The 24,474-nt window shown below is 51.3% G+C and overlaps 1 protein-coding gene across 4 annotated transcripts in view; it reads left to right on the top strand.

Annotated features, from left to right (window-relative positions):
- LOC118975022 (cytochrome P450 4F3) overlaps positions 1-23,127 on the top strand; it is a 30,155-nt gene extending 7,028 nt beyond the window's left edge. The window contains exons 1-13 of one of the 4 annotated variants that reach the window (XM_037028644.1): positions 7,278-7,483; positions 10,310-10,508; positions 14,125-14,269; positions 15,281-15,334; positions 15,418-15,545; positions 17,382-17,503; positions 18,297-18,567; positions 19,716-19,782; positions 19,961-20,090; positions 21,931-22,064; positions 22,170-22,234; positions 22,411-22,493; positions 22,882-23,127. In XM_037028644.1, the coding sequence (XP_036884539.1) occupies positions 10,311-10,508; positions 14,125-14,269; positions 15,281-15,334; positions 15,418-15,545; positions 17,382-17,503; positions 18,297-18,567; positions 19,716-19,782; positions 19,961-20,090; positions 21,931-22,064; positions 22,170-22,234; positions 22,411-22,493; positions 22,882-23,059 (1,575 nt within the window). In that variant the 5' untranslated portion in view covers positions 7,278-7,483; position 10,310 and the 3' untranslated portion in view covers positions 23,060-23,127. Of the gene's footprint in view, positions 1-7,277; positions 7,484-9,866; positions 9,892-10,309; positions 10,509-14,124; positions 14,270-15,280; positions 15,335-15,417; positions 15,546-17,381; positions 17,504-18,296; positions 18,568-19,715; positions 19,783-19,960; positions 20,091-21,930; positions 22,065-22,169; positions 22,235-22,410; positions 22,494-22,881 lie in introns of those variants that run through there. The other 3 variants (XM_037028645.1, XM_037028643.1, XM_037028646.1) reach the window with 3 other exon arrangements.
- Positions 23,128-24,474: the final 1,347 nt, after the last annotated feature.

Raw genomic sequence — 24,474 nt, 5'->3', positions numbered from 1 at the left:
AAAAAACAACTCCTGGATTCATTGATCCTTAGAATTGTGCTTTTAGTCTCTATGTTGTTTAATTCTGCTCTGATCTTGGTTATTTCCTTCATTCTACTTGCTCTGGGCTGTCTTTGTTGTTGTTCTTCAAGTTCTTGCAGGCATCGGGTTAGGTTGTTTGTTTGGAATGCTTCTATTTTCATTAGGTAAGCCTGTATTGCTATGAACTTCCCTCTCAGGACAGCCTTGGCCGTGTCCCATAAGTTTTGGGTTGTTGTGAGTTCATTTTTATTTGTTTCCAGGAACTTTTTTATTTCTTCCCTGATTTCTATCTTGACCCATTCGTTGTTTAATAGCATACCATTCAGTCTCCATGATTTTGGGTGTTTTTGGTTTTTTCCTGTGGGGTTAGTTTCCAATTTCAGTCCCTTGTGATCAGAGAAAATGCTTGGTATGATTTCTATTTTCCTAAATTTGTTGAGTCTCGTTTTGTGTCCTATCATGTGATCTATCTTGGGAAATGTTCCATGTGCATTTGAAAAGAATGTGTATTTAGCTTCTTTGGGATGAAGGGCTCTCTATATATCAATTAGGTCCATTTCATCTAGAGTGTCATTTAATGCTGCAATATCTTTATTGATATTTTGTTTGAAAGATCTGTCCATTTTTGACAGTGGGTTGTTAAAATCCCCTACTATAATTGTGTTGCTGTCAATATCTTTCTTGAGGTCCTCTAGGATTTTCTTTCTATACTTGGGTGCTCCTGAGGTGGGTGCATATATATTTACAATGTTAATGTCTTCTTGGTGGATTCTTCCCTTGAGTAATATGAAGTGACCTTCTGGGTCTCTCTTTATGGCCTTGTTTTTGAAGTCTATTTTGTGTGATATGAGAATTGTTACCCCGGCTTTTTTTTTCTTGTCCATTTGCTTGGAAAATTTGTTTCTGTTCTTTCACTTTTAGTCTGTGGTGGTCTTTTGACCTGAGGTGGGTCTCTTGTAGGCAGCATATGTGTGGGTCATGCTTTCTTCTCCATTCAGCTATTCTGTGTCTTTTAATTGGTGCATTTAATCCATTTACATTTAAGGTTATTATTGAAAGGTACTTATTCATTGCCATTTATGTACTTGTGTTCCTCTCCACCTCTCTCTTTTCCTTCCTTTCCTTAAAGCAGCCTTTTTAGTAATTCTGGTAGAGCTGGTTTGGTGGAAGCGTATTCTTTTAGACTTCTTTTGTCTTGGAAGCTCGTTATTTGGCCTTCTATCCTGATTGAGAGCCTTGCTGGGTACAGTAGCCTTGGTTGTAGGCCTCTGTTTCTCATTACTTGGAATATTTCTTGCCATTCTCTTCTTGCTTGGAACGTTTCCATTGAGAAGTCAGTAGCCAACCTTATTGGGACCCCCTTGTATGGTACTTCCTTTTTCTCCCTTGCTGCCTTTAGGATTTCTCTTTGTCTTGGAGGTTTGCCATTTTAATGATGATGTGTCTTGCAGTAGGCCTCTTTGGGTTCCACCTGCTTGGGACTGCGATTCCTGGATCCGTGTGACTTTATCTCTCCTCAACTTAGGAAAATGTTCCGTTATTACTCTTTCAAGTAGGTTTTCTATCCCTTGTTCCTCTTCCTCTCCTTCCGGTATTCCTATTATTCGGATATTATTACGTTTCATGTTGTCTTGCATTTCTCTTAAATTCTCCTCATTTTTCTGATTCTCTTTTCCCTTACTTGGTCCGTCTGGGAGATTCTTTCTATCCTGTCTTCGATCTCACTTATGCAATCTTCCGCCATATCGATTCTATTCTTCATACCCTCTACTGTGTTCTTCAGTTCAGAAATTGTATCCTTCGTTTCCTCTTGGCCTTTACTAATGGTTTCTATTTCCTTTTTCATGTTGGTATAGTTTGCAGAGAGTTCATTGTAGCTCCCCTGTAGTTTCTGGTAGCTCGTTGTAAGCTCTTTGAATTTCCTGATAACCAGTGCTTTGAATTCCACATCTGATAGTTGACTTGCCTCTATTTCATCTAACATTCTTTCTGAGGCTTCCTCCTTTTCTTTCATTTGGGGATTGTTTCTTTGTCTTCCCATTGTTTGTGATACTCTTCTTGTTGTCCTCAGCTTCTTAAATTGATCTGTTCTGGTTCCGTGGGTTTATGGTGTGAACTTCTGTGGTAGGATGCCTGTGAAATTCAGTGGTGCAATCTCCTGCAGGTATCTTGGTGTTCTCCCCTTCCACCTACTCTTTTCTTTATTGCACGCATGTGTCATCAGCCTTCCTTTGTCAGTTTCTAACTGTCCAAACCGGTTTTTCTGGTTGCAATGTTTCTGAGGGCAGGTATGCAGGGTCACGTGGGAGCAGGGTGCCTGATTGCGATGTGGGCGCCCACACCCCTGGGAGCCTGCCTGTTTCCTTCGGTATCTGGCACTGTCCTCCTCAGTCCCGTGGCGGGACCCAGGTGTCCCCACCCCTCCCCCGGATGGCTGCTGGGTGGTTGGGCCATGAGGCATGCTGCAGTCACAGCACACCTCAGTTCACTTTCCAATAGAGAGTTCTCCACAAAGCCTGCCTCTCAGCCCAGCCCAATCCCAAAAGACCGGCAATGACAGTGTCCTTCTTAAATCCCCCAGTCTGGCGGGCTGGTGGGTGGTGGGCTGGTGGGCTGGTGGGCTGGCGACCACAGAGTCTGCAGTTGCCACCCTTTATGTTAACTTAAGCCCCCAGGACTCTGCCCAGTATTAACCTGTCTGCCTAGACGGGGCGGGGGGAGTCAGTCTCTCCGTGCGAGAGCCCACGGAGTCTGTTGCCAGCCCACCGGGTGCTGGGCCTCTGGAGTTCCCTCCGCCACAGGCGCCCCGGCCCTGTGGATTCAGACGGGGCTTCTGTTCCCCACTGATGATGCTGGCCGAATGCGCACCAATTCTCTTCTGTACTCACGCTCCGCCGGAGGTCGCCCGCCTTGGGCGCACCTGGGCGCAGCCCGTAGCCTAGGAGGCCATGGGTGCGCAGCCGCTTTTGTCCTCACTCGCCTTCTGGAGTCCTCGCGGACCTGCAGGTGTCTGGTTCCTCTATCACAGTCCCTGGTCACTTATTTTCATAAATGTTGGGGAATTGTTGGTTGATTAAGCTGTTCTTCGGTAGGTCTGCCCGGATTTTCTACCAGATGCGCGGGAGATGGGTTCCCTCCCCGCAAAAAATGACCAAATAATTCTTTGCTGTGGGGCTGTTATATGCACTGGAAGATGTTTAGCAGCACCCCTGGCCTCTGCCCACTAGAAGCCGATAGCAGGAGAGAGCCGACACACTCAAAATATCCAAACCAACAAAGTTATTGGTGAAAATGAAAAACTTGTCTTATTTTATGGAATAAACGAAATGCACTTTGTGGCCAACTCAATAAAAGGACGAGGGGGACGGGAGGAGGGGAACCTGTGGGCCACGCAAGGCCTCAGATACTTGTCACATGCAGCTTCCCGGGAAAAAGTACACCAGGGTTCCCACCAGGACCAGCTGTGGGAATTGAGGCAAGTCTCTCTACCTCTCTGTGTCTCAGTTTTCTCACCCAAGACTGGGGGCAATGACAAAGCAATTGTGAAAGTCAGATGGGCCGAAATGAGCGTAGTGCTGTGACAACATTTGCCAACACACAGTTCGTTCCAAGCCTGTGTTTGCCATTATTTTTCTTATTTTATGACAGAAGGAAGGCGTGGGCCTGGAAAGGACTTGACCTGGAAACTGGAGTCTTTGCTCCTAACACAATGTCCTCTGGCTTTTCACAGGCCTTATATATTCAGTCCTACTATGTGCCAGGCATGGTGTCATGCATTTTTCCTTTTAAAAAGATAATTTATAGTTAGCTACATTAGTACTTATAATTTAAAATGCTGTGCAGTTTTCTAGAAGAAAAGGGATCAAGTAGCAAGTATGGACAGTTAAAAGAAAAGAGTTGCTCCTTTGTCTTCCCCTCCCATTCCAGGGACTGGATGTACTTTTCCAGATTTTTCTGTGCCTAGACATACATCAAGGAATGCCCACATAACTGGTTTGTTCGGAATTTTCATCCCTTTAGGGAATGAATGGTGAGGACCTGGCAGCTACCTCAGATGAGTTAAATGAAGAGGGTTTAGGAAGGGGCCATTTACAAAGGTATAGCATCTAGAGGCTGGCATCACCTGGGGGCTGCCACCACCACCGGGCTGATGGGACCAGGAAACAAGCTATTCCTGGAATCCACAGGGAGTAGCTGAAGCTGAACGTGGAGGTAGGTAGCCTTTGGCAGAGGGCAGATGTCATTCCCCTAATTCTCTATGGTGGCCTGCAGTGGTCTCCCACTGACCAAACACTATCTTACTGGCTCAGAGAAGCTGCAGGAAGGTAGCCAGAGACACCTGATGCACCCATCAGCTCAACCTGGGTCAATGTCAGCTGTGCGTGCGGCCCCTGATGAGCATTCACTCAGCTCCTCTGTGCCTGGGAGGGCCCCTTGCAAGCTGGCTAAGCAGGTTCCCAAATGGGGAGCAAAACGCTGTCTCTCCTTTTGCAGTCTCCTCTGCTCCTTTTGAGCGACACCCTTGGGGTACACTCTGTTGGTTTTTGGATAAGCACCTCTTCCCACTCCATGAGGATGGTCTCCATGGTTTCTGTTGAGCCTCCTGAGGAGACCCCTTCTGAGTGGTGGGTGTGGCCAGGCTACTTTTCACCCCCAAAATCCCACCCAGAGTAAGTTGATACCAAGGTCATTTGGGTTCTCAGGACTTGGCTGAAGTTTTCCTTGCACCTGATTGCCCCCCAACCAGTTCCTTTGATCACCTGGTGCCACTGCAGAGAAGCTGGCAGCCCCAGTGTACAGAGCTGGCTCTCACTGGACGTGCCCTCAGGGTCGAGCCTGGCCAGATTTCATCACAACCCTGGGTCTCTGCAGATCTGGTTCCTGCTTCCTTCAGCTACTGACCCAAATTGCCTCACTGGCTCCTTCCTCATCTGAATGTCTGGGGAAGGAAGCAAAAATGACACACGTTTTAGGCCATTTGATTACCATACCCTGTGAGGGTCTTTACAGTCCTGGAGCTGCTGTGGGGCTGGTGGGAGATATTTATTCACTGCTCACTCCTCCATGTTATTCAGGTTTCTTTGAAAAGGTCACCTCTTCTAAGAGGCCCTCCTAGATTGCCCCATCCAGAACAGCCCCCTTGGTCACTTTCTACCACATCTCAGTTTGTCCCTTTTCTTTATTGGCACCCCCCATCTGACTTGGTCTGACTTCCTGTTGGCTTCCCCCATCAGACATGAGCACTGCAATCCAGAAGCCCCCTTCTGCCTTCTTCTTCCCAGGCCTCAGGTCCAAGCACTGACTGAGTCTGGTACAGAGTAGGTGCCTGAGCACAGTTTGTTGCCGGGGCACGAACAACCTGGGATATACACACCTGGCTTTTCATTTTACCAAGGAGTACAGGAGGCTCAGAGAGGACAAGCGATTTTCCCAAGGTCACATGACAAGTGGCAGAGCTGGGATTTGAACTTGCATGGGGACACCGGCCTGCAGTGTCCACATCATTGTGGATGAAATGAGACATTCACATGGAGTACCAAGTCTGGTGGAGGAAAAGGGACAGCAGCATGGCTTTTCTCTCAAAGGGAGCAAAAGCCTCAGTCCTTGCTGAGACTGGCCTTTATTTGGTTTCTGGGCAGATTACATGATGGTCCTCATTTACTATGCATAGTTTCGCTTTAGAAGGTTACCTTTTACAGAAAACAAAGGAGCCAATGCTGCTAATCACATCACAGAAGAGGGATATTTGTAAATGAAAAGGGAAAAGTAGTTGAACAAGTTATACTCATCCTTGGAAGGTTTAGCTCGGATTTTAGGAAGTTACGGTAAGCACTTGCTGTTTTAATTCAGGGTGAGGAAGTCTTTTAGCAAAAGCAAGACTCAAAGTGGCCTAGGCACATTGCAGGTCTGATTCCCCACGGGAGAACCTATCCATGGGCGTGGGTCCTGCATATCTCCGAGTGGGAGCTGGGCCCACGCCATGCAGAACGGTCTCCTACAGAACTTGGTTTGCAGACTCTGAAACTTGTCCCTGTTGACCTAAGAAATGCCCAAACCTGTGGAGAATTTTCTTTTTCAGTTCATTTGAGCCAAACTGATGACAAGTGCTGGGAAGTGCACTCTCAGTGGACTGAGAAATGCTCTGGAGAATGGCAGCTTTGCAGCTTCTGTTATGCGTTACCCTCCAAGGCGGAGGGGTAAGGAGGGGTACAGGACATCCACTGGTGGTAGATTAAGGGGGAGGGAGGAAGCAAAGTCCATAAATCTCTGGGACTGGATAAAAAGTAAAATGTTGAGGGCAAAGGGGAACTAGCCAGAACATAGCTGTAAGGAAGCAAAAGGTGTTTTACTAACTAAAGCAAAGAGGCTCCGGGACACACCTGAAGAGCAGGGTGTGTTCCAGGATGTGGTGTAAGAGCAACAAGGTTAGTCAGGCAGATAGCCATCTGGACAGTTACTAGGGAGGGAAATTTTACCCCTGCACACGAGCTCAACTGACCAACCAAGTAAAGGAGCACGAGCCAGTGCACGAGTTAACTCACCAATAATAAGTAACCCTATTGTGCCCCTGAGCCAACCGCTAACGCCACATCTGCTTCTGTATCCAGCTTGCTTGTGCGCCTCCATAAAACCCTAAGCCTGTAAGTGTTCGGCACGACTCTCATTTGCAGCCCTTGCGGGCACAGTGTCTCCGGACACTTTGGAGAGTTCGCCCCTGAGCAGGTTAAACTTGGCCAATAAAGTAACATCTTTGGAACCCCAAAAGTCTCCGACATTTGTTCTCCAACATTTGTTCTCGCAGTTGGTGAATGCAACATAAAACAGAGAGGTACACATGTTTTACACACTGGTGGGTACAGGACAGTTAATAATTAACATTTACAGCACGTGAGATGGTATTGGGGAAACGAGATGAGGACAGGACGGTGAGGGCCTCTGTGGCCTGCTGCTCTGGTATGGCCGCTGTGCCCTGAGGGGTCTGGAAGAGGAGATTGCTCTGCCATCCCAAAGGTGCGTTATCCTAGATGCAAAAGGACAACAGACGGGCTCACTTTAAGTAAAGTTTGACCTTTGACAAGAAAGCTACAGGCCTAGGACGTGCCTACAAACCATGACCCCCCGCCCCCCATATATATAGGCTGGGGACATTTCATAAGCCAGGCTTGTGTCATTTGGAAGCTGAGACCTTCACCACTAGGGATGCTGCAGCCTCCTCATGCTCTGAGTCAAGTCCCCACCTGAGGCATCCTTTCCTCTTCTATCATCTGATCCAGGAATGGCGGGGTTGGGGGGGGGACCCTGGATGAGTAGACGCGGCCCCACTATGGCTGAGGAGCCCTGCTGGAGTTTGAGCCCTTGGTCATGGCTACTGAAAGTTCAGCCTCGGCTTATAGCTGCCATTTGGGGCCAGATTCTGCTGCCTGCCTTGGCCTTGCCAGGGATTCACTGTGTGACTTCATGGGTTAGTGCTCTCAGCCCCAGTGTCGAAGGAACAGAGCCAACCGGCTTTGGGTGCAGCCTGAGTGTCCTCCCTCTAGAGCGCTTCACAGACATTGTCTGCTTTAATTACCCCCGCGTGCCTTGGAGGGGGTGCTATGAAATGCCCACTGGTTCAGGGCACCCAGTGTAAGGCCTGGTATACAGTCTGGCTCCACCAGCTGTGTGACTTTGGACATGTCACTCAAATGGAATTCAGCCTCAGTTTCCTCACCTGTAAAATGAAAAAAAAAAAGGCTAATTTACCTGAAGGGCTTAAAATAGATTCAGCGGCTTATGTTGTCAAATGCTCAGTAGATGTGCAGTGAGCTGGGCCCTCTGGGCACTGGGGGTCCTTTCTCCCACGTGTCCAGGCCTCTGTGTGGTGTATCATACCCTGGCCTTGCCCCTCACCCTCTTGTGGATGGACTTGCCAGCAGGTGAATTCTGCCCCTGCTGAGCGGAGGAGATTCTGGGAGGAGGGTGTACCCACCTCACTGAGGACTCTAGGACCAACCACCTGAATCCCCTAACTAGTGGGAGGGGGAGAGGGATGTTTGGAGTCTCCCCAACATTTTACCAGTGTCAGGGGACCTGTCCTTTCCCTGCTCTTCTGCTCACGGGTCTACTAGGACCTCCATCCTTCAAGGCCCCCTCACCTGAGATCACTCCCCAGGCCAATTCGGAGCAGGGTCAAGGGATGGCCAGGAATGGAGCATTGGGTCCACTGAGAGGATATCTCCCCTTTGGAGTCACCATATCGTCTGACAGTTACCACTATAAAGTTCCTGGATTAATAGGGCACAGGTCCTCCTCATGGGGGTGGCTCAGCATGGCAAATGGAAAGGCTTGGATTGGGAGTACGCCCAGCCCTGGTTCCTTCCAGCCCTGCAATGCAGGCTAGAGTCTTGCCCTCTCCGAGCTTCAGTTTGCTCTTATGTTAAGTAGGTGTCTTCCCTCCTGGGATACTGTCACCTGGGTCTCTGCGTCATTCCCCAGGACGCAGGCCAGGAGAGCAGAGGGCAGGAGGATGCATCACCTTGTAGGCAGAACATCTTCACATAGTAGGTTTACTGCATGGGGTATACCTGATGCACAAAAGGAGCACTTTTTTATGGAGCACCCAGGACATAGTAGGTGTGCTTTATGTAGTATATCTGGTATTCAGTAGGCAAGTTTCATGTAGAATGTCTGGCACACAATAGGCCTTCTTTATGTAAGTACTTCACACGGAGTAGGTTTACTTTATGTAGAGCACCTGACATATAGTAGGTGTGCTTTATATAGAATGCCTGGCACTTCGTAGGCATGCCTTATGGAGGGTACCCAGCATTCAGTAGACGTGTTTTATGTACAACACCTAGCATACAATAGACAGTATTTATTAGAATACTTGACACACATTAGATGCACTTTATATAACAGACCTGGCACACAGTAGGTACACTTTATGTATGTAGCTGATACAGAGTAGGCATGCTTTTTGAATTACCCAGTACACAGTAGGCACAGTCTGTGGAGAGTACCTGGCACACAGATGTGCTTTGTACAGTGCACCCAGCACACAGTAGGCATGTTTGATACAGTGTGCCCAGCACATAGTGGGCACACTGTACATACAATCATCTGTGCAAAGCAGGTCTACTTAATGTGGCGTACTGGTACACAGCAGCACAAGTACTAGCTGCCAGCTCTTTCCCTTCACTCCATCTTTTTGGGGAGCTCCTGGCACCTTCTTTCTCCTTCCTGTGTAAAATTCCTCTCTCCCTCTCAAGACCTCCTTCAACATCCCAGATGGAAGACTGATCCCAGAAGGGCTGGCCCGGTGGCAGTCAGAGCAAGGACAGGCTAAACTCATTCCGGGCTTCCCAGCTCCACCTCCCCTGTCTGGACCCCTCAGACCTACCCCCTGGACTCCAGGTTCTCCCTGTCCACAGGGCCCTTCCTCCCCTGAATCCCATGGGAAAGTTGCTGGTCTGGTTGCAGCACACAGGTCTAGCCTCAGGCCCCGGACCGTTTGGAGGCAGGACCTTAGCGCCTGCCAGACTGTTGTGCACCTGGAGTACAAGTTTACTGGAGACAGTAAACTTGGGGGCCCAGAGTCATCTTTGACTACCCCCCAAATCGCCCCATCCCACTGGGGGGTGCTGAGTGTTGTGGATCCAGTGTCTACACCCTGTGACCCAGAGCTAGGCCTAGGCCCACGTAGACCACACGGTAGCACCGCCTCCCGCCCCTGCCCAATATTTGCACCAGTGCCAGCAGCCCATGTTTGGGGATTGGCTGGTTTAGTCCAGCCCCTGTCAACTTCCCCTAGGTCGGAAACCAGGGGTAAAGGCTGCCCTAGGTGGAGGGGAGAGGAAGTCCTGTGGGACTAGCGGCTCCAGGCAGAAGGTGCCAGTCCCGGGGCAAGGGAGCTGGGGGTCCTGGCCCGGGGTGGGGAGAGGTGTTGCTCCAGGTAGGAGTGGCTCCAGGGAGCAGACTGGCCTGGGACTTGAGCAGAAAACAGTGGGCCATGTAACTCGGTTCTCTTTCTGTGTCTCTCTGTTTCTGTCTTTCCCTCTTCCTCTGTATTTCTCTGGGTCTCCCCTCTCCCCTCTCTCCTGATCCCCTGGATTCACCCACCTCCCAGTCCTCCCTGCCCTGTCCCCAGCACTCACCTGCCCCTCTGTGTCCCTGTCCCTCACACCCTCTGCCCTCTCCCTCTGTCTGTGAGCTGGTCTCTGCCTCTGAGCTCACCTATTACCGCCGCCCACTCCCTGCCCCACTCCTGCTCCTGGCCTCAGGAACGCCCCCTCTGTCTGCCCTGTAGGATGCTACAGCTGAGCCTGTCCTGGCTGGGACTGGGGCCACTGGCAGCCTCCCCATGGCTACTCCTGCTGCTGCTGGGGGCCTCCTGGCTCCTGGCCCGAGTCCTGGCCTGGGCCTACACCTTCTATGACACCTGCCGCCGCCTCCGATGTTTCCCAGAGCCCCCAAAGAGGAGCTGGTTGTTGGGTCACCTGGGCCTGGTGAGTGTGGGCAGAAAAATTAGTGCTGAGCATCAGGGTGGGTGGGGTCCCCCAAGGTTTGGGAATGGGGCTCAAGTGCTGGCCTGAGGTCTAGGGCAGCAGAGAAGCAAGGGGGGTCAAGAGGAGCCCCTGTTTTCTCACTTACTTCTCCACTCTGCCATCCCTGGCCTTTCCCACATCCTTGTCCCCACCCCTTGCCTGCTTTGGGTCCATCTCCTGCTTGTCTTCCCCATGTTAGTGCACTTCTGAGGGGCTCCCAGGGTGGGTTGCACACAGCAGGTCCCCCTAGCATGTGGACCCAGTGTCCACAGCTAGCCTTGAGACCACCTCAGGGGTGCTCTCCAAGTTTTGCTTTCTGTGACTGGCCCATTTTCCTGTGTCTGTTCACCCCCACCCCCAAGGGCTCATCTCCCCATCACCTCACCCTCCTGGCATACCTTCCTCTTTTCTTACACTTCCCTTCTAAGATGTCTCAACGAGCCTGTTGCACAGCCTGGTTAGAGTTGGCCTCTCACATCTCTTTTCGGAAGCCTTCTTCAACTCCCCACCCGCACCCCAGGCTTGGACCTTTGACTTGGTTCTGCTCTTTCTTAATTTCACAGTTAATTGTTCAATTACTTATTATCTGGCTCTCCAACTTGATGGTTGCTCTGAGGAGAAGACACTGTAACTGTAGTTCCCAGTCCAGAGGCTGGCATACATCAGGGACTTTGTAACTATTTGAGCCCTTGTGTGATGACTTTGCTGTCCCCTCCCTTGGTCAAGGTGAAAAGGATGAATGTCCACCCCCAGACCAGCTTTCCTTTCCTGCCTGGGATGAGAACTACAGCTTGGGGAAGGACTTCTTGTGATTTTACTACTCATTATACCCAAGGTCACAATGGGACATTCCCAAGCTCAGTGTGAATGTTGCCTGAGATTCTAGGCCTTGGAATGGAAGTTACAGCCATTCTGACGCCCCCACTGTGGGCTCGGCCATGGGCGCTGGCCTAGTCCACTCTTTCTCCTCCAGCCCCTTTGCTGTGTGACCTCAGCTGAGTCACTCTTCCTCTTTGAACCAATTACATCAAGGGCTTTGAATCTTCCCCTCATGGTCCTTAGGGCCCCAGGAGCAGATCACTAGGGTGACAACTTATGTTCGCCTGCCTGGAGCACTGGGAGTCTTTGTCAGGCTCTGATGGGGCATCCTGAGGTACTGGAGAGGACGCTACACCAGCAGGTGATCCATCCTCCTCCCCCATTGAGGGGACGTGGCCTCAGTCTCTTCATTTCTGAATAGCCTGATCGGTGGGTGTGTCCATAGGCTGAGGAGAGAGATAGCTAGAGAGACAGAAAGGATGAACTTTGATACATAGATAGATAGATGGGTAGGCAATACCCGCTCTTAGGAAGATAGACAGACTGACAGACACGATGCATTATGATAGAAGATAGACAGACAGAGAGGACACACTGTACACACAGCTTGGTTGGCAGAGGGGCTTACGGGTAGGGGCCACCCTTCTGATCACTGGGCAGAGTTCACATCTGTCCTTTGGGGTTTTCTGAGGCTGGAGGGTCCTGGGTCTGCAGACCTTCACCATTTGAGAAACTGAAGACTGTGTTGATCAGCTAGGACATGAAAGGTTATGGGACCAAGACTCAGGGACAAATCCTGAGGCCACTGTGCTGCCCACAAACCTCCCCCAGAGGACCTTCCCTGTGGTCCCGAGCCCCAGGCCTGCAACCACTCCCAGGACAAGAAAAATGCATATTCTGAGCCAAGGTCGGCCTCTTGGGCAGAGAGCAGGTCTTCTTGCTGAGCCCTGAGGTGCACCCCGAGGATGTGGGGAGGCCTCTAGGACCCACCTGCGCTGAGAGAGAAAAAGCTGAAGAGGCAGATCTCCATCCACACAAAACCCAGACACGCTGTCTGCTGTCCGCTCCGGAGGCCACAGGCTCCTTTGGAGGAGTGACAACCCTGCCTTGCTTTCAGGGTTGCAAAGGGCATGAGGGATGTCACTTGGCTGCTCACCACCTACCCACCCCCAGGGACTTATGATATGGCAGGGCCCCATCTAACCTCTCATCCTTCCTGCCACCCAGACGTGATCCGGGCTGTCACCAGCGCCTCAGGTACTGACAGAGCTCCTGGTGGTGGGTGCTGTGACACATCTGAGGCTCCCGGCTCCTCCGTGCCATGCTTCTGTGTGGCCTGGCAGGGCCTGGCCCTCTTCCTCTCTTCTCTCTTAGCGCCCTCCTTTTTTCTTCCTGTATTCGAACCCACATCTCACTCCCTCCTCCCTCCAATGCCGTCTGCCTTCTGCTCTGGTGTCATGGCGCCACTGGGACCGCAAAAGGCTTCAATCCAAGATTCTGTTTGGGAGGAGCTCCCAATCTTGAGGAGACACATAGAGACAGGGGGACCCCCAACCTGGGGTGGTCAGGAGGTGGCCAGAGGCAGGCTGTGGCAGCCTGGAAGGCCTCCTGCAGGAGCAGTTCCTGGAACTGGGTCTGGAACAATGAGTAGAGATTTTTTGAAGCAGAGGGTAGAGTGAAGCAGCAGACATTGCTGGCACCCCAGGCTTCCACCTCCCAGACCTGCCCCTTCTCCCCTCCCCCAAGGCCCAGAGCAACAAGGGCCTGCTCTTTCTGTGATGTCCACTTCTGGCAGGTCTGTTCCTTCTAACCGACCCTGCAGCTTGTGCACTTCAAATTGATTGCCCTCTGGCTGAAGGCCCTGGGAAGGTCTCCAGGGAAAGTCTACTCCAGCCTGGGTCCTTTCCTTTGCTCTCTGCCTTTCTCACCCCCACAGAGCTCAGGCTGAGCAGGAGAAAAGGCAGCATTGGACAGAGAGCTTCTGAACCGAAGTTCTGGGTGACTCTGAGATCTCCTTGATTGCTGAGGTCTCTTTCAGTTCTGAATGGTGGAAACTCAAACCTGAGTGGTCTAAGCAAAGAAAAGGAATAGATCCATTGTCAAGTTCATGGACAATGCCTTCAGGCACAGCTGGGTCCAGGGGTCAAACAATGTTCTCAGGACTCTGTCTTCACTTTTTTTTTTACTTGTTTTCCTCTGTGATCTCTTCCCTCTCACGCTGGTGAAGGCAAATCCCAGAAGCTCAACCCCCATGGAAAAGTGAGCTTGTTCCTGACAGTTCCAGGCAAAGTTGCAGGATTCGCTTTAATTGGCCTGGCTTAGGCCAGTTCCTCCTCCAGTCACTGCCACTCTGACTGCCCAGTCTTGGCAGGCATAGGGTCCTCAGTTATTGTCTTGATGTTCAAAGAAGTTCTATAGTTAAGAACTCAGGACCTGGATGCAGACAGACCTGGGCTCAGGTCTCAGGCATGCCACCCACTGTCTGGGAGACTGTGGGCAAGTGTCTTCATTGTTCCGAGCCTCAGTTCCTTATCTGGATAATGGGAACAAAAGAGGAGTCAGGTGAATGTGGTGTTTGGAATCCAAACGAGAAAAGACCCTGATTGTTGCTGTGTAAGGGAGTTTGGGTGAGGGACCCCAGGAACATGATGTCCTGCTGGATGAGATTCCCGGGGCTCAGATCTGGGTGTCTGTCCTGAGCGTTCTTCCCTTTGGCCACCCAGAGGAGTGCAATTGGTTCCTCTTTGTTCCTCTCCAGATTCGGAGCTCGGAGGAAGGTCTCCTGTACACACAGGGCCTGGCAAGCACCTATGGGGATGTGTGCCGCTGGTGGGTGGGGCCCTGGCATGCAGTCGTCCGTATCTTCCATCCCACCTGCATCAAACCTGTGCTCTTTGCTCCAGGTAGACATCCCTCTGGCCACAGCTTGCTCACTGCTGAGGTCTCTGTGCTGCCTCCAGCTGGGCAGGTGACCTGGGTGCAGGCAAGAGAGGCTGTGACTGAGACACTGCTGCCTCTGTCTTGCCGAGACCCCCAACTCCCCACCTCTAGTCATGTCTGCTCTCACTGAGGGTGTACCCGTGTGGTGTCTTCTCTTTGGCCATGCCTGGCTGCATTTGTGTTGCTACATGTGCCCTAGTTGTATCTGATACTTGTTTATACCTGGGATTGCACAGAGACGGCCTCAGTCGTGTCTGGGGCTCAGCTGCAGCCAGGGACGTTAGAGGCCTGTTGGAGACCGTGTGCTGCTTGTCTGAGATGCCTTTTGAGATTGTCCGGTCATGCCTGGGCCATGTTCTTGTTTTGTCCCTCTAAGACATTTCTGAGATCTTATGTGAATCTTGTTCATGGCAGGTCATAGGGTATATCCAGGTCGTGCCTGGTCCACATCTGTGATATTAATGGGACCACTTTTAAGTCCTATTTGGGTCTCATCTGTGGGACACATTGAGGTCATGTCAGATTGTCTTTGTGTCCATATCAGAATATGTTGCATCAGGTCAGGGTCACCATGCATGGTTGAGCTGTACATGACATGTCAACACATGCTGGGTCATGTCTGGGGTCCTGGGAGATTTCAAAGAGTGTGCTGGGGTAGATGGGGTGTCTGAGGTCCCTGTAAAGGTACCTGGTAGAGCGTGGGGTTGTGTTTGGGTGTGTAGAACATGTTGGATCATGTAGGAGCCATGTCAAGGTGTGCTGGGCATGTTGTGCCATGTTGGGGTGTGTCTAAGCATATAGAGGTGTGTCTTTGGGCTCTGCCTTGCTCTGCTCTGTGTCATGGCCCTCACCTCCCCCTTCCTCACTGTTTCCTCTGCGTTTGTCCCATTCTGCTATGCTGGGTGCCCCTCCCCCCTGCAAGAGTCCCTCTCCTCCCCCTCTGCACGGCCCCTGATGGTCTTCATTCATGTCAGCCGCCATCACGCCCAAGGATATGGTCTTCTACAGATTCCTGAAGGCTTGGTTGGGTGAGTAACTGAGGGGGATGGGGACCCTTGGGGGGTCAGGGGAGACGCTGCCCCTGCCCACTCCCTGTGGTTGCCTCTACTAGGGGATGGGCTTCTGCTGAGTGCTGGTGACAAGTGGAGCCGCCACCGCCGTCTGCTGACACCTGCCTTCCACTTCAACATCCTGAAGCCCTACGTGAAGATTTTCAGCAAGAGTGCAGACATCATGCACGTGAGACTCTTGAACTCAGGGCCCCAGCTGGAGTTTCAGGGGTAATGGGGACTCAAGAGGCATCTTGTCTGGAATTCTTGCTCTTCTGGTTGGCTTCTGGGCCATTGCTCTTCCTTTCTGAGCCTCAGTTTCCTCAGCAGTAAAATCGGAATAACGGTTGTCATTTTGTAGCGTGGTCAGGATGACTCAATGGAGCTATGTCCCTGATACATAGTCGGTGTTCAGAAGGCATTCATTTCTGTTTCCCTCACAGAAGCTTTGGAGTCCTGAGACGTGCTCCATGATAATGGTGAATGTTACACAGTAGTTACTGCTGAGTAACAAACCTTTGAAAACAATAAGGGCTTATTATTGTCAACAAGTCTGTGAGTCAGTTGGCTGGGTCTTGTGCACGTGGATGAGGTTGTTCATGTACTTGTGATCAGCTGTGGGTGGCTTTGCTGATCTGGGCTCAGTGCTTTCACATGATTAGGCCTCAGCCTAATAGGCCTCAGCTGGCTTGACCCAGGATGGTCTCAGCTGGCACAACTGGACTTTGTTCCATGAGCTTCTCCCTCTCTTTCCTTCGTGGACGTCTCAGTCTGTTCCCATGGTGGAGGCAGGGTTCCTAGAGACGGAGAGGAGGCTGCAGTGCCTCCTGAGATCTAGGCTTAGGCTCATCACCTCCCTATTCTTACCACTGTCTATTGGCCAAAGCAAGTCAAAAGGCCAGCCCAGAAAGGGTAGTGCAAAAGGCTCCAACTCCTAGTGGGAGGTGATGAAAATCACGTTGCAAAGAATGGGGATTTAGAAAGGGAGATGAGGAATTGGAGGTAAGATTTTCACAAAACCTTTTCACTTGCAAGCTGACAAGGGAGCTTGTTACTGCTTTGTGGATTCTGCCAGAAGACATGAGAGTTCTGGGTAAGAGACAAAGGACAGTTGATAACTTATGGCACAGCAAGCTGTGTGTGCCTGTGTGGGTTTGCATTCTTTCTCCAAGTCACTAAATCTCAGGTGATGACACAGGTGGGCTTAAGTGGATGCCTGCTCGTGCAGTATGTTGCATTATGGGGGGCACCAAGTTTAGGGTCTCTAACTTTTATAGCAATTGAAAGAAAGCCTAATATTTGTCCAGGGGAAGACATTATCTCATCCTTCAAGGCTTTTGGCAGCAAACACAACTCTGAGAGATGGCCCAGGTAAAGAACACCAGGACCATGCAGTTTTGGCATATTTATCAAGAATGTGCAGGGGTGCTCAGGGAGCAACACAAGGGACATTTTCCTAGTCAATTTATAACAACAAATATGGTGAAAGCTTACATTCATTGAGTATATACTGTATGCCAGAAATAATGTGCCAATTCCATTACATGTGTTGTCTTTAATTTTTAACACTCTGTGAGACAGAGATTCTTTTTTCCCTGTCACAAATGATTAAATTGAGTCTCATATTGGTTAGCAGGCTTGCCCAGCTTCACCCATCTGCCCATCTAGCAAGTGAGCTAATAAATGGATCTGGGATTCCAACCTGGTTTATTTGACACCAAAGCAGATCACCTTACTAGCACTCAAGATTTAATAGGTGGAGCCCAGAGGAGTGCAATGAGCTGAATAAGGGAACAAGGAGCATAAGAGGCAGAGCTAAACCTTGGACCCAGATCTCCTGACTCCCAGCCATGGAGTCCTCATGTCCTAAGAGTACCAGATTCCACTCCCACCAATACCCGGTCCTCCCTGGAGATGGGTGCCTGGGGAAGAGGACCAAGATGCAGAGTCTGGGGGAGTCCATCTAGGTGGTTGGGCTGGGGGAAGGGCTCAGGGAAGGCCCTTCTCTGTCCCCTTCTCTGTCCAGGCCAAGTGGCAGCACCTGGCCTCAGAAGGCAACACTCGTCTGGACATGTTTGAGCACATCAGCCTCATGACCCTGGACAGTCTGCAGAAATGTGTCTTCAGTTTTGACAGCCATTGCCAGGAGTGAGTCTCTGCCCAGAGCCTGGGAACCATAGACCCAAGGGAGTAGATGGAGGGAGGACTGACTAGGGTAATCACAAGGGTGTTCCAGAAGGAGGTGGGTCAGAGCTGGACATTGAAGGACAAGGATGGGGAAAGAGAAAGAGTGATCCCTCAGGTAGGTAGAAATGTTTGATAAGAGCCAGGAGACTAGAATGAGCAGAGTGTGTGTACCTGTGATGAGACATCTTGGAAATGAGGTGGGAGGGCTTGGCAGGGGCTCGATATTTGGTCCATTAAAAAGCCAGGCAAAGAGGTATGAACTGTATCCTGAGGTTTCCAGGGAGCCATGGCAGGTGTTTGAGCAGATGAGGGTTGTGGCAAAACTGAGCTCGGACATGTGATTCTAGAGAAGACTGACTGTTGTGTAGACACTGGAAAGGTGTTGGCACTGAATGCAAGGAGACGAGCGAGGGGCTGGGCCCACTGACCAGTTAGGAGAGGATGCAGTTGAGCTGTGCAGCAAGTCTGGGACAGAGAGGGGCAGGTCCAGGTCGGAGAGAGGGGAGAGAAGCGTGCATCTGAGCCATCTCTGGGTGCCTGGGCCGTGGAGGCAGCACATGGGGATAGGATGCAGGGAGAGAAGAAAGTCCACAGGGCCGTGTCTTCTGGACTCTCTCCTCCATGTGTCTGTGGGGCCATCTGTTCCTGGACACTCAGTTTCCTAGTGGGAGGTCACTCCTGGCTTCTGGTGGGAGGTCCACTGTGGGCTTCAGTGAGCTAAGCTGTGGCTGCTCTACCTGCCCTCATCCTGCAGGAATCCCAGTGAATACATTGCCGCCATCTTGGAGCTCAGTGCCCTGGTGACCAAACGGCATGATCAGCTCTTCCTGTACTTGGACTTCCTGTACCACCTCACCCCTGATGGACGGCGCTTCCGTCAGGCCTGCCGCCTGGTGCACAGCTTCACAGACGCCGTCATCCAGGAGAGGCGCCGCACCCTCCCTGATCAGGGTGTTGATGACTTTCTGGAAGCCAAGGCTAAGACCAAGATTTTGGATTTCATTGATGTCCTCCTGCTGACCAAGGTGGGCGTCTCTCTCATCTGAATTGAAGAGGTAGAAGGGACCTTGATTTCAAATGTCAGATTATTTTAAAGATTTTATTTATTTATTTTTAGAGAAGGGGAAAGAAGGGAGAAAGAGAGGGAGAGAAACAATAATGTGTGAGAGAAACACTGATTACATGCCCCCAACTGGGGACTGGCCTACAACCCAGGCATGTGCCTTCACCGGGAATTGAACCAGTTACCTCCTGTTTTGAAGGCCAGCACTCAGCCACTGAGCCACACCAGCCAGGGCTCAAACGTTGGACTGAAAAATGGATTATGATGCAGAGGGCACTGGGGAGCCATGGCGGGTGCTTGAGGAAGGGAGGGATGAGTCAGTAATAAGGTTTAGAGATGACTGTGTGCAGTGCATTCTGTAGGAGGTTGCTGAATCTGACACTGTGAAGGGCCTGAGGTTTCTATCAGAACTGCGGATCAGAGCAGCCCATTCATTACCCATCACAGTAATGGTAGCCAGAGTAGGACTGTAGCTCTGGTTCCCTGTTCCCAAATTATTCTGAGGGCTGCACGATGCTTTTACCTGGACACACAGCTCTGCTTGCATCTCAGGAGAGGTACCTGCACAGCTTCAATATTGTAACTTATATAACTCAGCAGACCTATCTGTCCTTTCTGCCCTTTGGTGGGGAGGGAGGAAGGAAGAGGGGAAGAGAAAGAGATTGTTATGACTTTGGAGCATAAACAAATCCTTTGGGAAGGCAAAGTCTACAGATTCTATAGATTTACAGCCCATTCCTTATTTCCAAGGAAGATGGAGTCTCTGGATGTACCAGCCCCAAATATGAGCAACTGGTTCTGCAGCAACACTCCAGTTCCCCCTCCCAAAGCAGTGTAATCATCTGTAACCCAGGTTGCCAGTAGCTTTTTAAAATCAGAAAGCTCTTATCACATAGAGAAATGAAAAGACTCATGGGTCACTGATTCCTCTCACTGGGAGGCAGTGAGGCCAAGGAGGAGGCCTGTGGGTTGAGGCCTCTGCTGACAGTGGCCAGGGAGGCCTAGGTGCCCAGTGCGGGCTCAGGTTTCTGAATGGATGATGGAGCTTTGGCGATTGTCTCAGGGGCCCTAGGAGCTGGTGTGATTTGGGGAGTCTTGCTTTCTCTGCAGGATGAAGATGGGAAGAGATTATCAGATGAGGACATCAGAGCTGAGGCTGATACCTTCATGTTTGCGGGTAAGGGTCCCAGTGTGGGACCACAGAGGGGGTGGGTCTCACCATCCCAGGGACTTGGCAGGTGGACCTCGTCCTGCCCAATCCTCCTCATCTTCCCTGAAGGCCTTGACATAAAGGTGCTGCCCACCTCTGGTGCAGAAGCAGCTCAGACACCCAAGCCTGTCTGTCTGCCTCCCAGGCCATGACACCACAGCCAGCGGCCTCTCCTGGGTCCTGTACAACCTCGCACGCCACCCAGAGTACCAGGAGCGCTGCCGGCAGGAGGTGCAGCAGCTCTTGGGGGACCGGGAGCCTAAAGAGATTGAGTGGTGAGTGTGGGTTCTCAGGGCTCTTCCTGATCCCCCCTCACCCCCACATAGGCTGTGCTCCCGAAGTGGGGAAGAGGGAGGGTCTTTGTCATTGATTCTGCCATTCTGCCATCCCGTTTAGTGGGAGTGGAAGCAGAGCGCAGAGGCAGGGTCTGGTATCCAGCTTGGATGGCAGGGGAAAGTTTGCCAGGTTTGGGGACAGAAAGATCTGGGCTGCTGAGAGAATTAGTGACAACATGTGAGGGCAGATGATGCCCCTTAGCACAAATTCAGTGAGTGAACTTTCCCTTGATGTCCTTCCTTTCCTCTCTGAAATCACATTTCCCCCCAAATATCTTTATTCCTGGAATATTTGCTTGTCTCCTGCCTCCTAATCCTTCCCATATTGTTTATCCCAGTTTTCACAGCGGGGCACGTAGGGATTAAAGTCTCTTGACTCTCTTCCAGGAACACCTGAACTTTCATCCATCCAGCCCCTATTCAACAAACGCTGCCTTTCCATCTCCAATTTTGTGCCTCCTCTAATCCTTCCAAGGCCCATCCTGTGTCCTGGAGACCTAGGAAGGAGCCAGAGCAAGCCTTTGCCTTCCAGGAGCTCCCAGCCTGGTGGGGGAATAGTCCCGGCTCAGGCCATTCCCAGTCCACATGGGCAGAACTGGGCTTGCCAGGAAGATGGGCAAGGCTGAGGGTGGAGAGGGCGTGTCAGCTGAGACCCTGAATGCTGATCAGTAGCTACTTGCCTGCCTTCTGGGTGCACTTGGGTTAAAAAAAAAAAAAAAGATAGCCTGGGGCAAGTGAAGGAGTTGGGGGAGGGGGCAAAGGGAGAGAGAGAAGAGAAAGGAAAGGAGTGGGAGAGAGAGAGGGGGAGAGATGTGGAAGACTTTGAAAGCAATATTTATGGCTTCACTTTTAAGCCAAGGATGATGAGGAACCACTGGGGCATTGGAGTAGGAGGACAGGTCAGATCTGATACCAGAGAGATCTTTCTGGGGCTAGAGTTGGGGACATGCTGGAGAGGACAAGCCCCAGCCTGGGGGCCCAGGGAGGAGATTCTGAGGCCTGAGGTAGGCCACTCAGTTAAAAAGAAAAGAGTACCAAAGACTTTATGATGAAAATAAAGTTCCTTCTTCATTCCCACCCTCTGAGTAACGTCCATCAGTGCACACACACCTGTGAGTCCTTTCAGGGCGGTGCTTTGTAACTTTCCAGTTTTGAACCAGTCAGCCATTAACCCGCTCTGAAAAATTTAAGTCGCCACACAAAAAGAAGGGGATTAAAAAAAAATTCACTCCCCTCCTGGAGCTTCAATATTTATACAGCTTTTCCAGTGAATTCTCTTGTGTGTTTTTTTCTGGGTATGAAACCACTACCTGCCAAAAAAGGCAGTTTACCCCCACATTTACAGTTACATTACTCTCCAGTTTTCCCCTTGTCTAACTGCATTAGCTACTATGTCTAGTACCGTGATGAATAAAATACTGGATCCGTTTCTGTTTACTTATTTGCCTTTTGATTTTGCTCTCTTGCCGTAAAAACTATTTTTGTGTAAATTGGTAGACGTTTTTATGGTTGTTGTTCATGTATGGTGTTTTGCTTAGACGAGCTTCTAAAAATATCCAGCTAAATTTTCTCTAGTACTTCTGCAACAAAGATTTTCTTTTCTTTTTTATTTTAAACCACTCTGTGGAGGTATGCTTGACATACAAAAAGCTGTAAATATTTAATGTATGTACGGGTTTGACCCGTCTGGAGTTTATTTCATTACAGAGAGAGACCCTCATGGAGCTGGTGGGGGCGGGTCTCCGGTTTGCTCCCCGATAACTGCTGGACTGTTCCTTAGGGACGACCTGGCCCGGCTGCCCTTCCTGACCATGTGCATCAAGGAGAGTCTGCGCTTGCATCCCCCCGTCACACTCGTCTCCCGCTGCTGTACCCAGGACATTATGCTCCCTGATGGCCGTGTCATCCCCAAAGGTGCTGGCGGTGGCGGGGTGCGGGGGGAGGGTCCACCCCAGCAGAAAGAGAGGCTCGTCAGGCAGGGCATTCCTCTTGACCTGACTGGCCGCTCCTCCCCCACAGGTGTTATCTGCCTTATCAGTGTTTTTGGGACCCATCACAACCCATCCGTGTGGCCAGACCCGGAGGTGCTGCCTCCCTCTTCCCTCATCCTTGTCCACTCCCCTTGGGGGACCAAGGGGAGGGAGCAGGGTTCTGACCTGGCAAATCACCCCTGCGCCCCATCACACAAAGACCTCTGCTTCTCCGAGGCGGGCTGCCCTGGGAGACCTCACCCAGCGTCCCTGTCTTGGCCTCCCCCCAGGTCTATAACCCCTTCCGCTTCGACCCAGAAACCGCCCAGGAGAGGTCACCTCTGGCTTTTCTCCCCTTCTCAGTGGGGCCCAGGTGAGGACAGCAAGTATCTGAGGCAGGAAGCGGGTTGATGGGGCGGGCATCTGGGACTGAGATCCCAGGCACCACAGCTGGGCGGGGATGGGGAAAGTAGGAGTTCTGTCTCTCCTTCCATTCCCTCCTCCGGGGGTTATGGGTAAGGGTCTGGGAAATGGGGGTTGGGTGGGTCGAGGAGGGCCCCCCCATGGGCTCAGACCCCCTTCCCACTGCGTGCTGGTCTGAGTTGCGGGCTGGAGGCAGGACACTGCCAGTCCACACTGGGGTGCCAGGCGCAGTTAGCCCCCTTCGCCACCCCTGCGGGCGGGCGAGGGGGGGACGGCGTGCAGGGCCAGGTCCCGGGTCAAGTCGGAGCCCCCACTCCCTCCCTCGCTGGACACCGCAGGAACTGCATCGGGCAGACGTTCGCCATGGCCGAGATGAAGGTGGTGCTGGCGCTGACCCTGCTGCGCTTCCGCGTCCTGCCTGACCAGGCGGAGCCGCGCAGGAAACCCGAGCTGATCCTGCGGGCAGAGGGCGGACTTTGGCTGCGGGTGCAGCCGCTGGGCGCTGACGCTCAGTGACGCCACCCCCCCTCACCCCACACACCTCCCTGTGCAGGGTCCCAGGAATAAACCGTGCTGTCACCTCTGCCCCAGCCTCCCTGCGGCGCCCCGAGGTGTGGGCGTGGCCGAGTGGAGGGGTCTAGGGTGTCTCTGAGCTCCAGACCCTGCCTGCCTCTCCTGCCCAGCACAGGGCCCCACGCTGATTGCAGGTTCTCCTAGGGCTCAAGCAGGGACTTTATAGTGCGGGTAATGGGGAACCATGGCAGGTGTCAGAGCAGGAGAGGGACCACAGTTGAAGATGGACTTGAGGGGCACAGTCGAGGTCCTGAATCACTGAGAACCTATGGAGACAGATTCATTCCCCTGAGGTGCTGATACTTCCTGAAACAGAGTTCCCTGGCCAGCCCAGAACACAGAGGAGACCTGGCATCCTTTCCAGGACTCTTAACTTCCCTTTCTTTAGTAAACAGCTCCACCCCAGTGTCTGCCCTGCACCACTTGCGCCAACTCTGTCTCCCTGGTGACCCCCTGACTTGTCTTTAGGAAGCCTCTCTCTTCCCTTCTCTGGACCCCTTAATGCTGCCCAGGTAGCCTGCCCAACAGATACTAGTTGAGCCCCCACTGTGTGCCAGGAACTCACAGGTGTGTTTGGAGGGGGGCTCTTCACCTCTGACCTTTTACCTCCAAGTTCATCCTTTATTCTCCTCACAGGCCACCCCTGACCTGTCTTTGGGTGGAGTGTTGAGGAGGTAGGGGTGGAGGAGCATTCCTTGACTGTTCAAGTTCAGAGACAGACCATTGGAAACAAACATCACCCCTAAGAGTATGGGTTTCAGAATCAGGCCACTTGAATTGAAGTCTCAGCTCCACTGTGTGACTTGGGCAAGTCAGTTCCCCTCTCTGCGCCCTCTATGCAAAGGAGATAACAGCAGATGTACCTCAGGGTGGTCTCAAGGACACCTGTGCTTGGTGCACAGTAAATGCTCAGTAAATGTGGCCATTATTACTTTTCTTCTCAGAAAGCCTGGTTCTTTTTATTTTTTAAATTTTATTTTAAAATTGCAATTGGCATTGAATATTATTTTGCATTAGTTTCAGGTGTACAGCATATTGGTTAGGCAATCATATACTTTATAAAGTGATAGCCCAATTCAAGTACCTACATAACACCATACGTATTTATCACAATATTATACTCCCTTTGCTGTACTTTACATCCCTTTGATGATTTGTAACTACCTATTTGTACTTAATCCCTTCACCTTTTTCTTTTAAATTTATTTATTTATTTTTAGAGGGGAAAGGAAGGAGAGAGGGAGAGAAATATCAATGTATGGTTGCCTGTCGTGTGTCCCCCACTGGGAACTGGCCTGCAACCCAGGCATGTGCCCTGACTGGGAATCAAACCGGGATCATCTGGTTCGCAGGCCTGC

This window comes from Sturnira hondurensis, unplaced genomic scaffold, assembly GCF_014824575.4.
Source record: "Sturnira hondurensis isolate 20B ecotype Veracruz unplaced genomic scaffold, ASM1482457v3 Scaffold0020119, whole genome shotgun sequence".
NCBI classification, from domain to species: Eukaryota; Metazoa; Chordata; class Mammalia; order Chiroptera; family Phyllostomidae; genus Sturnira; species Sturnira hondurensis.
Note: the sequence above shows the minus strand (reverse complement) of the source record. Positions and strands in the feature narration are given on the sequence as shown.